We start from the raw sequence: 12,268 nt of genomic DNA, 5'->3' as shown, positions 1-12,268 counted from the left end.
TGGGACTTAAAGCCCTTTGATTTTAGATGGATCACCCCCACTTTAGTGCCTGTCCATGACTTACAACTTCCAAAAAGTCTACATTGTACTCAACCCCAACACATTCATTTTGCACAAATGATTCATTACCGTGAAGTGAAAGCTCTTAAGCCTTTATACTATAGTTTTCCAAAAATCAACAATAAGCTGTGTTCACAAGCATTCACAACTCTCCTGTGACCTACTAATGGGTGATACATCATTGGGATTGGGAGGCAGTGGTGTTCATTGGAATTCTTGGGTTACTTGATTGTAATAAATGATTGCTGGCAAGGTTTCCTAAACAAACAAACAAAAACTTCTCTGTATGGCCACAGTGGAGTTTGGGGGACTATTTGCGTTGCCCTTATTTTCGCCATAGTCTACGTAAAGATTTACGTAGACTACAGCGACCAAATAAGGAACGCGAATGGCGGCTCCCTATGGGGGCCGCCATTTGCGTACGCACTTTTTTTTTTAAAGTCACCCGTGATAGGCTACGTGATGATTTACGTAGCCTATCACGGCTGACTTTGCAGATCTAGCCGTGATAGGCTACGTTAATCGTCACGTAGCCCATCACGGGGGCGTTTTTTTTTTAACTTTTAATATCGCGGCCGGGTGAGGCGAGGCGCCTCCTCCCCGGCCTGAATTTCGGCCGGGCGAGGCAGGAAGCCTCCCCCCCCAGCCTGAACTTCGCGGGGGGAGCAGCGAAGCGCCTCCCCCCCACCGCAAAAAGCTGCGAGACCAGGTAAGTGACTTTCGTGCACCCCTAACTGCAGCCTACATCCTGCCCCAAAAGCCAGTCAGCTCAGCTGTGCCTGTTGGTCCCTGGGAATGGAGCCTTGGAACGGACCTTAGGGGGAACCTCTTCCTTCTGATCCTGTCCTGGTTCGTAAATAGGAGCTTGGCCTAGGCTTCGGCATTACTGTCACCAACTTGTCATATCCTTCTTAATCCATTCCTGTCTGGATGTACTTCTTGGGCAGTATCCAACGCTGCTCATGAGCCTTCACTCATTCTGTTGCACCCACGGGACCCACTGCTAGTGCTTCCCAAGGCAACTCCAGAAACCAGCAAAATGCTCCTTTCTTGAATGAGACAGCAAGCTCTGCTGACCTTCCCCATTCTGGAAATGAGTGTTTTGACTCATTTCCAGTTGCTTTAGAAATGGCTAGCTTCCTCTTGTGCTAGCGGTGGGGCCTGCTGGCATACAGACAGCATTGTATATTGCCTGTCGCTCCCACATCCTGCCTCTTTTTCCACAAACCTGCAGTTGTCTGCATCTTTTGGCTTCACATTCTGAATTTTTCTTATGTCAAGGAAAGAAGTATAATATTTAGTATCATTAGAAGTGCAATGTATATCTTTAAAAGAATACGTATGCTTGCTTAAATTCTATGTAGGAGCTATCATGTTCATGTCTTTGATTAAACATTCATATGAGTTATCACATACATATCCACTACTGGATTTTACCTTCACAATAACCTCGTGGGGTAGGTTAGTCTGAAAGATTAATACTTGTTCAAGGCCAATGAAAACCAATGAAAATACTTGTTCAAGGCCAATGAAATGCAAGCCAACACTCTAGTACTATACAACTCTGGATATCTGCTTTGTTGTCACATATAACTTCTATCTTGGCATGTTCAAGACTTTTTGTGTTAGACTTGTTTGCTTTCCTTGTGTGATATATCAGACCATACAGTCACGATGACAGTGCAAATATAAGTGCTGGAAGTGCAGATGGATATACTGGTGCAAATATATAGGATCATAGGATACATATGTAAGTACTTTAATTGCATTTGGGCCAGTAAAGATAAGTGAACTAGTTTTATTTGATGAATAAACAAAAATATGAATAATATATCATATACATATATATTGCTTGTTTAAACAGATCTCGATAATGTAGAAGGCATTGCAGTAGACTGGATTGGAAATAATCTGTTTTGGACTAATGATGGCTACAGGAAAACAATTAATGTTGCCAAATTAGAGAAAGCCTCTCAAAGTCGGAAAACTCTGCTAGAAGGAGACATGTCTCATCCCCGAGGAATTGTTGTGGATCCTGTTAATGGGTATGAAAGCTTTTTATTTTAAATAAAATGTAGTCTATTTTGAAATTGTATAAAATATCAAATTATTTTCTCTTGCATCATTAAACCATATATTTCAGTGGATTTAAATGAATTTAATTCTGTGTGAGATTGTTGCCTTAGTCTGAAATTCGGAGTAAAATGTATGTAGAAGAATCTGACCCAATCTTATAACAGAACTAATTGACTTAATTCCTAAATATTACAAGAATTCCTGTGGGCTTCTGCCTGGCAGACCGCCACTCCCCGCAGGACCAGGCCCCCAGGTACTGAGCCAGCTGCTGCTGACTGTTGCCACCTGTTCCTCCTGGAGGGACCATATAAGCTGGCTGGCTGAGGTGGCCTGGGAGAGCCAGCATTGGTAAAGGGGATGTTTGTTTTGATTTGGTTTTTGTTTAACTGTTGGTGGGGGGTGAGTTTTTTGTGGTTTTGGTTGTGTTTTTAGGGGTGGGTAGCCTGCCTGATAGGCGGGAGCGAGGGGGCATGTGTCCACCTGATGGAGGCAGTGGGGAGAGTGTTGGGGGTCAGACTATACAGAGGCTGGGCGGCAGGCGCTGGCCAAGCACTAAGGGCAGGCCATGCCAGGTCAGGGGAACAAGGGAGAGATGTGTAATACCTGTCCCCTGTTCTGGGCCTGTCCAGAGCCAAAGGAAGGCTGGGGGAGGCGTGACTCCATCTTCTGGCCTTCGTTTGCTGCTCTGCAATCCCAGGTCTGTTACCCAGAAAACATCCCTCATCTGTGACATGATCCTGGATGAGGGTGCAGACCTGGCATGTATTACGGAGACCTGGCTGGCTGAGGCCGCTGCTCCAACTCTCGCAGCCACGTGCCCAGCCAGGTTTCGTTAGGGATGGACGAAAGTCCCTTACCTGTTCTCGAAGCTTGCTTCGCGGTGGGGGGGGGAGGCACTTCAGTTCTCCCCCCGAAGTTTAGGCAAGGCCGGGGGGAGGCGCCCCATCCCTCACTGCCGAAATTCAGGCCAGGTAGAAGCGTGCACACACACACACACACACACCCACACACCCGTGATAGGCTACGTAACGATTTACGTAGCCTATCACGGCAAGATTCCCAAAGTCAGCCGTGATAGGCTACATAAATCGTCACGTAGCCTATCATGGGTGACTTTCAAAAAAAAAAAAAAGCGCGTACGCAAATGGCAGCTCCCATGGGGACCGCCATTTGCGTTCCTTATTTTGACACGTCTAGTCTGCGTAAAGATTTATATAGACTACGGCAAAAATAAGGGCAACGCAAATAGTCTTTACGTAGACTAGACGTGCCAAAATAAGGAACACAAATGGTGGCGCCCATGGGCCGCCGCCATTTGCGTACGTGCTTTTTTTTCCCCCAAAGTCACCCGTGATAGGCTACGTGACGATTTACGTAGCCTATCACGGCTGACCTTGGGAATCTAGCCGTGATAGGCTATGTAAATCGTTACGTAGCCTATCACGGCTGTTTTTTGTTTTAACTTTTTTTTTGCAATGGCGGCGGTGGCAGCCAGTCGGGAGACCGGCCACCGCCCCCGCCCCTGACAAAACGCCGCCGAAACGCCGCTGGGACCCGCCACCGAGAGGGACATTCGGCCACGGTAAGTCCCATCCCAGGGGGGGTGGGGGGCCGGCGGAGAATTTCCCCACCAATTTCGGGGGGCCCGAATGCATTGGCATTCGGCCTCCTTAAGATTCGTGGAGAAATTCTCCACCATCCCTAGTTTTCGTACACACATAGGGATGTCAGAGATTTTCCCCACGGATATCAGTGAGGCTGAATGCCAGTTCATTCGGCCCCCTGAACTCGTGGCAGAATGGCCTGCCCCCCTGCCCCCCCCGTGGATCCCCCCTGGATGAGACTTACCTGAGGCGGATGTTCCGAATGGCGGCGGCTCCAGCAGTGGCTTCGGCGGCAGCGGCGGCAGCTGGTCTTCTGACCGGCTGCCTCTGCCGCCATTTGCAGTCTGTTTCCCCCCCCCCCATTCGTGATAGGCTACGTAAAGACTTACATAGCCTATCATGTCTGGGTTAAAAAAAAAAACAAACCTCCTTATTTTTGGCCATCTTAGTCTACGTAAATCTTTACATAGACTAAGACGGCGAATCAAAAGGGGACGCAAATAGCACCCATTACACTATTTGCGTTCTCCCTTATTTTTGCTGTCTTCATCTACGTAAATATTTACATAGATTAAGACCGTAAAAAGAAGGAATGTAAATGGCGGCGGCCGTAGCCGCCATTTGCGTAAGCGGTTTTGTTTTGTTTTTAACTCACCCAACCATGATAGGCTATGTAAAGATTTACGTAGCCTATCACATCTTTTTTTCTTTTTTTTTTAACCTAGCCATGATAGGCTACATAAATCTTTACGTAGCCTATCACGTCTTTTGTTTGTTTGTTTGTTTTACACGAGCCTGGAAATGGCGGCAGCGGCAGCCGGTCGGAAGACCGGGCGCCACCGCCACCACCGGAGCCGCTGCCGGAGCCGCCGCCACCCGGAAGATCCGCCCCAGGTGAGTCTCGTCCCCGGGGGGGATCCACGGGGGGGGTGGGGGGCAGGCCGTTCCACCACGGAGTTCGGGGGGCCAAATGCACTGGCATTCGGCCTCACCGAGATCCATGGCGGAATTCTCTGACATCCCTACTCTGATGTGCATGTGTAGTCCCCTAACTTATTGGTGTTGGGGGACTTCAGTGTACATTCAGAGGCCATCCTCATGGGGGCACCACGGGACTTCATGGAGACCATGGCTTCCTGGGAGCTGTACCCTATTCCAGCTGGGCCCACCCATATAGCCAGTCATGCACTAGACCTTGAATTTGTTTCTGGAGAAGCGGGGAGCGATCTGGAAGTCGGGGGTATATCCACCACCCCCTTGTCATGGTCAGATCACTATCTGGTGATGTTGGACTTCTCGGTTCCACAACCCCTTCACAGGGGTGGAGGACCCATTAAAATGGTCTGCCCCAGGCACCTTATGAATCCAAATGGATTCCTGAACGTGCTTGGGGATTCTCTGGAGCATTGCCAATGGCCATGCAGCCGAGGCCCTGGTGGGTGGGTGGAATGCCGCAATCACTGGGGCATTAGATTGGATGGCTCCGAAACGCCCTCTCCCCCTGAATAGGATTTGAACTGCACCATGGTTTAATCTATAGTTATGAGCCCTGAAACAGGAGGTGAGCACCAGTGGCTAGAGCATCAGTTGCGGAAGTCTTACTCGGAAGACGATTGGACACAGGCTAGAGCTGTATCTTCAGCATATCACGTGGCGATGAAGGCAGCAAAAAAGGAATACTATGCTGCCTCTATCACGCTAGGGATGTCAGAGAATTTCTCCACAAATCTTGGGGAGGCCGAATGCCAGCGCATTCAGCCCCCCGAAATTGGTGGAGAAACGGTCTGCCAACCCCCCGCCACCGCTATTTGCGTTCCTCTTATTTTCGCCGTAGTCTACGTAAATGTTTACGTAGACTACACGTGCCAAAATAAGGAACGCAAATGGCGGCACCCATGGGCGCCACCATTTGCATATGCGTGGGGGGGTTTCACTCAGCTGTGATAGGGTACGTAAACATTTACGTAGCCTATCACGGCTGACTGCAGGGACACAAACGGCGGCTGCTCCGGCCGCCACCATTTGCGTCCCGGCAGGACAGGATTTGCGGCCGGAGGGACGGGGCGCCTCCCCCCTGGCCAGAATTTTGGCGGGGGAGGGACGGGGTGCCTCCCCCCCTGGCCAGAATTTCGGGGGGGAGGGACGGGATGCCTCCCCCCCGGCCAGAATTTCGGGGGGAGTGACGGAGTGCCTCCCCCTCACTGCGAATCAACTTCGGGTTCAGGTAAGTGACTTTTGTACATTCCTAAATTCACGTCCGCAGAGTGCCGTCCCAGGAAGCTTTTCCAAGTGGTCCAGAGCCTGGTCGGTCCAGTTGCTCTGGAACCTCTGGAGCATTCTAAGGCCTCCTGTGAGGCCTTGGCAAGGCACTTTGCAGATAAAATTGATCGGATTAGGAGTGTTATTCCATGCACCATGGATACAGTTAGCGAGTGAGAGGCGGCCTGTGGCAAAACGGTTTTGTGGGATCGGTTCCAGCTTCTTCCTCCTGATGAAGTGGACAAGGTGCTTTCATCTGTAAGGCCGACCACCTGCTTATTTGATCCTTGCCCATCTTGGCTCATTATGAGCTGCAGAGAGAGATTGGGTGAGGGGATCAGGGCGGGTGAATGCTTCCCTTGAGGAAGGAGTGATGCCATCAGCCCTCAAGGAGGCAGTGATAAGACCACTTTAAAAGAAGCCTTCCTTGGATCCCCAAGTTTTGAACAACTTTCGCCCAGTCTCGAATCTGCCATTTTGGGGCAAGATCACTGAGTGGGTGGTGGCGATGCAGTTGAAGGCACACTTGGAAGAAGCTAATTATCTGGGTCCATTTCAGTCGGGCTTCAGGCCTGGGCATGGGACAGAAATGGCTTTGATCGCTTTGGTGGATGATATGAGGAGGGCTCTGGATCGGTGTGAATGCTCCTTCCTTGTTCTCCTTGACCTCTCAGCAGCTTCTGATACCGTTGACCACAGTATCCTCCTGGACCGCCTGGAGGGGTTGGGCATTGGAGACACGGTATTACAGTGGTTCCAGTCCTTCCTCTCAGGCAGGTACCAGAGGGTAGCACTGGGAGAGGAGGTGTCGGACCCGTGACCACTCACATGTGGAGTGCCACAGAGTTCCTGGCCCATCGATACCAGGTGGCGGTGGGTTCACACATCCCTAGTCATACCATTGTTTAATTTTGGTATATAATGGCTGATTGCTATAACACAATAAACTTGACATTGTTAAATTTCTAATGTTATCAGGGGGATATGCAAAGTATGGTAACAGTGTGTAAGTATGGTCTTACACACTACCATATGTCTTTTTAAAAGTGAGAACAAATCTCTGAAAGCCAATTCTACAGTGTTATTCAATTATTTATATCCTTTAATCCCAAATACAGTTCAAGAACCAATTCAGCAAACTTCGCAGTTGAATTCAAAAACAATCAGGCACTCTTAAGCCTTCTCAGTTGTCACACTAATAGGTGTTTGTCTAGCTATTTTGATATTTACTCATATTCAAGATCTTTTCATCCCAAATGCAAAACCCAGTGCTAAGTTATATCTTCTGTCTTTGCAAGAGTTCCTGGGAGCTTCAAGTCTGAATACAAACTGTGGTTTTACAATCTTAAGCTGATTCACAAACACAATGCGTCCATCTCCTATAGACATAACTTTGGTATTAGCCTTCCTAGTATACAGCAGTATTCACTGAACTCTGTCAGTAAGACAGTTCTGATAACTGACATCCTCCTTTTAAATTGCATAAAGATTGAGCTGAACTAGGCATGGATTCACAGTACCTTTTGCTTTGATTCAGGGTGACTTTGCCAACAACTAGTTTCAACTCAATCTTTATACAATTTTTAAAATAATGTAAGTTGTCAAGAGTCTAGGTGGATTGAAGTTTGGTTTTGTGTGTGTTTGTTTTTAAATGAGGCATCATGCACTGAGATACTAGATCAGAAGGCCAAATGTGCAGAGAGAAACAAATGGGCTTTTTCGTCATGTTTCCCCTTTAAAGAGTAGTGAAAAGGCTTTGGGAAAGCATAACTCTAATATAGCAATGGGCTGTAGTAAGTTCTCCCAGGGCAGAGAAATTTGCCTTAGGGAAATCAGGCCAGAAGATTGGTCTGACTGTGCCAACAAGTGTGTGTGTTTTTCATGAAGGGTGTGATAGTAGTTTAGTGGATGAAGAAATGATAGATTTGTTGAGAACTTATGAGTTTCATGTTAGTTAGAATGCTATTTGCTCTACTTTCACTGGAATAAAGGTCAGCTTGGGGCACAAGAGACAGAAGTCAGTACTCAAAGTACTCAACAGTTCATTTCAAAATTAATAGATCACAATGTCAAGTGAATGTACTTTATAATACAGTCTTCCCTGCTGCTTCCACCAGTTTCAGTGCATTTATAGTAATATTCTTAGATTTTAACACCCCCACTCCCAAGGCCTTACAAAATAAAATTGCAAGATAACAAACCACTTTCCATACCATCCATTATTCAGATTCAACTTGTTTTTTAAGACAGCATGTAGCAAATGAACCTTCTTCATACTATTCTAGTACCAAAGTAAAGCAGCATGTGACTGAATAGACACAGACACTCTAGTGAAGTATACCTATGGAATGACTCCTATAGAATCCTCCAGTGTTTGCACTTTTACATTATACCTGGACGAACGCAAACCATTCCACAGGAACCAATATTGACTGAAATCATATAGTAATGATGTAAACTAGACGACTATCAAATTGATGCTGGGAGCTGTGTTTACAGCATGTTCCCATGGGTTTGTAGTGCTACAAATTGTGCTAAGGTTGAACACTCCAGAAAGGAATGTTTGAAAAGGAATGTCATAAAACACATTTATAATAAAAACGAGGACTACTGTAGTGAAATAGAATATTTGAGCCATCCTCTCACAGACAGTTTGCACCCTTCTCATTTTATAATAATATATCCTAGGGAGGTTGTTGTTTTTAATAGAAAGGAAGGCTAATTACTGCATTGTACTTCTCTTCATGCTACAGATAAATATTGTTGGAGTTTTGTCTATATTTTAATGAATTCCAAATGTGAGCATTAATGCAACTTACATTGAGCCTGGTTTGGGACATGATAAGTAGTAGCTGCAAAACAAAGAGGACTATTTTAAGTAGTGGCCTTTTAACAAGTCAAATAAATGTTTGCAAGTGCTATTGATTCATTGTACTGTTGGGAAGAGTAAAGAGTATATTGATCTGGTTATTTACTTCAATTCTAGATGGCTGACATAAAGAGCTCACTAAAGCCATGTTCAGATGAGCAGTAGCTAAATCCGAGTGCATATTCTTTTGTTTGTAAGATGCTGAGCACCACACATCCAAAAATGGGACAATACTCCTAATAGATAGCACATACTGACACAGGAATGGAAGTACATCTTCTTTTACTGTTGTGTTACCTGTAGGGATGTCAGAGAATTCTGCCACGGATCTCGGTGAGACCGAATGCCGGTGCATTCGGCCCCCCGAAATCTGTGGCGGAACAAAGCCCCCACCCCCCCATGAAAGGCGCGCGAAATGGAGCACTTACCTGCTGCCATCAGCCCTGACTTGCAAATGGCGGCCATGCCGTGGCCGCCATTTGCTTCCTCATCATAGCTGTGATAGGCTACATAAATAATTATGTAGCCTATCACGGCTAATGCAGGGATGCCATTTGCGTCCCTGCAGAGGCCGTGATAGGCTACGTAAGTATTTATGTAGCCTATCACGGCAAGCTAAAAAACAACAACAACAGTGTACGCAAATGGCAGTGGCTACGGGGGCTGCTATTTGCGTTCCCTTTTTTTGGCTGTTTTAACCTACGTAAATATTTACGTAAGTTATTACGGCGGGGAAAAAAGGGGAACACAAATCGCATAGTGGGTGCTATTTGCGTTCCTTTTTTTCGCTGTAATAGCTTACGTAAATATTTACGTAGGCTAAAACGGTGGGAAAAAAAGAACGCAAATGGCGGCCGCCATAGCTGCCACCATTTGCGTACACTGTTGTTGATTTTTTGCCTGCAGGCTGCCCAGCAGCCGGATGTCTGGCTGCGGGCAGCACCGGCCTGCAGCTCCGTGGAGTTGCAGCGGAGCGGAGCTAGCTGGGTTAGGATTTCGGGGGGAGGTGCGGAGCGCCTCCCCCCCACCACGAATCACCCCATTGAAAAGGTAAGTGACTTTTGTACATCCCTAGTTATCTTTCAGCATGCTTGGCACTGACATCAGACTTACAAAATAAAGTTGCATGATAAGTGCACGTCCAGCACTGTCTTAATTTTGCAGTCAATCTGAAAATAATCATGCCAGTTTGTTCGTGACCAGAACTTGCCCCATTCGCACCCCCCAATTGCAAACATAAACAGATTTTGTGGGCAAAGCTCGAACATTCCTGAGCTTGTGATGCTGGTTCGAAAATGCATACTGTAGAAAGATGTGCATTTTAAAACTGTATTTTAGGAAGATGCCCTTGTTATGCTTTAGCCAATGGAGGAGGTGCACTTTTGTGCACACACTTTAAAATAACACATATTCAAATGCAAATTTTTTCATGTTCAAACAACAAAAAGCTTGCAATTGGGAATGGAAAGGAAGTGGACTCAGCTTCGAGGTGGAACTTGGAGAACCTTGACATGCTTGAGTTTCACTGATTCTCCCATCCCTACTTAGGACTGATGCATGGGAGTTGCATGGGTAATGGGTTGCATTGGCCCCAGCAGCCCAGGGAAGCAACACTTTGGATTTTAGGTATATTCATTTCACCATGAGGCTTGATTCTGAATCCGGACTTGAAGACTCTGAAACAAATTAGGAGCTTCAGGAGGATGAAAGCAGATATACAATCAAGGAATACCCCTCAGAGCTCTAAATGTTCCTGGTAGCTCCTAGTTTGTTGAGTAGGGATGTACAAAAGTCACTTACCTTTTCGATGGGGTGATTCATGGTGGGGGGAGGCGCTCCACACCTCCCCCTGAAACCCTAATTCGGCTGGCTCCGCTCCGCCGAAATTCTGCGGAACTGCCAGCTGCAGCTGCCCACAGCTGGACATCCGGCCGCTGGGCAGCCTTCCAGAGGGAAAAAAAAAACAGCGTACGCAAATGGCAGCAGCTACAGCGGCCTCCATTTGCGTTCCCTTTCCCCCCCGCCGCCGTTTTAGCCTACGTTAATATTTACGTAAGCTATTATGGCAAAAAAAATAGGGGAACGCAAATAGCGCCCACTACGCTATTTGCGTTCCCCTTTTTTTGCCGTAATAGCTTACATAAATATTTACATAGGCTTAAACAGAAAAAAAAGGGAACGCAAATGGTGGACGCCGTAGCCGCCGCCATTTGCGTACACTGTTGTTGTTTTTTAGCTTGCCGTGATAGGTTACATAAGTATTTACGTAGCCTATCACAGCAGCCTGGCCGGATGCAAATGGCGGCCGCTATGGCGGCTGCCATTTGAGTCCTCAGAAGCTGGCCGAGAGACCAGCTGCCGCCACCACTGCCAGAACATCTGCCCCAGGTAAGCTTCGACCCGGGGGGGATTCCGTGGGGGGGCAGGGGGTGGGAGGCCGTTCTGCCATGGGTTTCGGGGGCCGAATGCCAGTGCATTTGGCCTCAGTGAAATCTGTGGCGGAATTCTCCGCCATCCCTATTGTTGTGAGAGTTCTAGATAAAAACAAGTCCTAATAAATATAGAACATCGATCGGCTAAACAAGGCTAAGAAACTTTTTTAAAAGTCACATCTATGGCATCTTTCTGAGGCAGTCTCATACACTTCTGTGATCACACTCATTCAGGACACAAGTCTTCAAATATGTTTGCATCCTATTCTCCATGTTCAGGGATTCGGTCCTTTTGGAACATGAATGATCATAGAATCATAGAATCATAGGATCATAGAATAGTAGGGTTGGAAGGGGCCTACAAGGCCATTGAGTCCAACCCCCTGCTCAGTGCAGGAATCCAAGTCAGAGCATCCCTGACAGATGGCTGTCCAGCCTCGTCTTGAATGCCTCCAGTGTGGGGGAACCCACCACCACCCTAGGTCATTGGTTCCATTGTCGTATTGCTCTAACAGTAGGGATGGACGAAAGTCACTTACCTGTCCTCGAAGCCTGTTCGCGGTGGGGGGGAGTTGCTTCGCTGCTCCCCCCGCGAAGGTCAGGCCGGGGGGGAGGCTTCCTGCCTCGCCCGGCCGAAATTCAGGCTGGGGAGGAGGCGCCTCGCCTCGCCCGGCCGCGAACTAAAAAGTTTTTTTTTTAAAAAAAAAAACACCCCCGTGATAGGCTACGTGATGATTAACGTAGCCTATCACGGCTAGATCTGCAAAGTCAGCCATGATAGGCTACGTTAATCGTCACGTAGCCTATCACGGGTGACTTTAAAAAAAAAAAAGCACGTATGCTAATGGCGGCCCCCATAGGGAGCCGCCATTCGCATTCCTTATTTGGTCGCTGTAGTCTACGTAAATCTTTACGTAGAGTACGGCGAAAATAAGGGCAACGCAAATAGCATTGCCCTTATTTTCGCC

At 47.3% G+C, this 12,268-nt stretch overlaps 1 protein-coding gene across 1 annotated transcript in view; it reads left to right on the top strand.

Moving 5' to 3' along the window:
• The window catches only part of LRP1B (LDL receptor related protein 1B), a 1,474,154-nt gene that overhangs the window by 966,754 nt on the left and 495,132 nt on the right, over positions 1 to 12,268 (top strand). The window contains exon 13 of the mRNA XM_084809602.1: positions 1,925 to 2,105. Within this exon, the coding sequence (XP_084665728.1) occupies positions 1,925 to 2,105 (181 nt within the window). The remainder of the gene's footprint in view (positions 1 to 1,924; positions 2,106 to 12,268) is intronic.

Source organism: Heloderma suspectum, chromosome 1, assembly GCF_057233095.1.
Source record: "Heloderma suspectum isolate Gila_16-S chromosome 1, 16-S_ref, whole genome shotgun sequence".
In the NCBI taxonomy this organism is placed as follows: Eukaryota; Metazoa; Chordata; class Lepidosauria; order Squamata; family Helodermatidae; genus Heloderma; species Heloderma suspectum.
The sequence above is the reverse complement of the archived record's forward strand: the minus strand, read 5'-3'. Positions and strand labels throughout refer to the sequence as shown.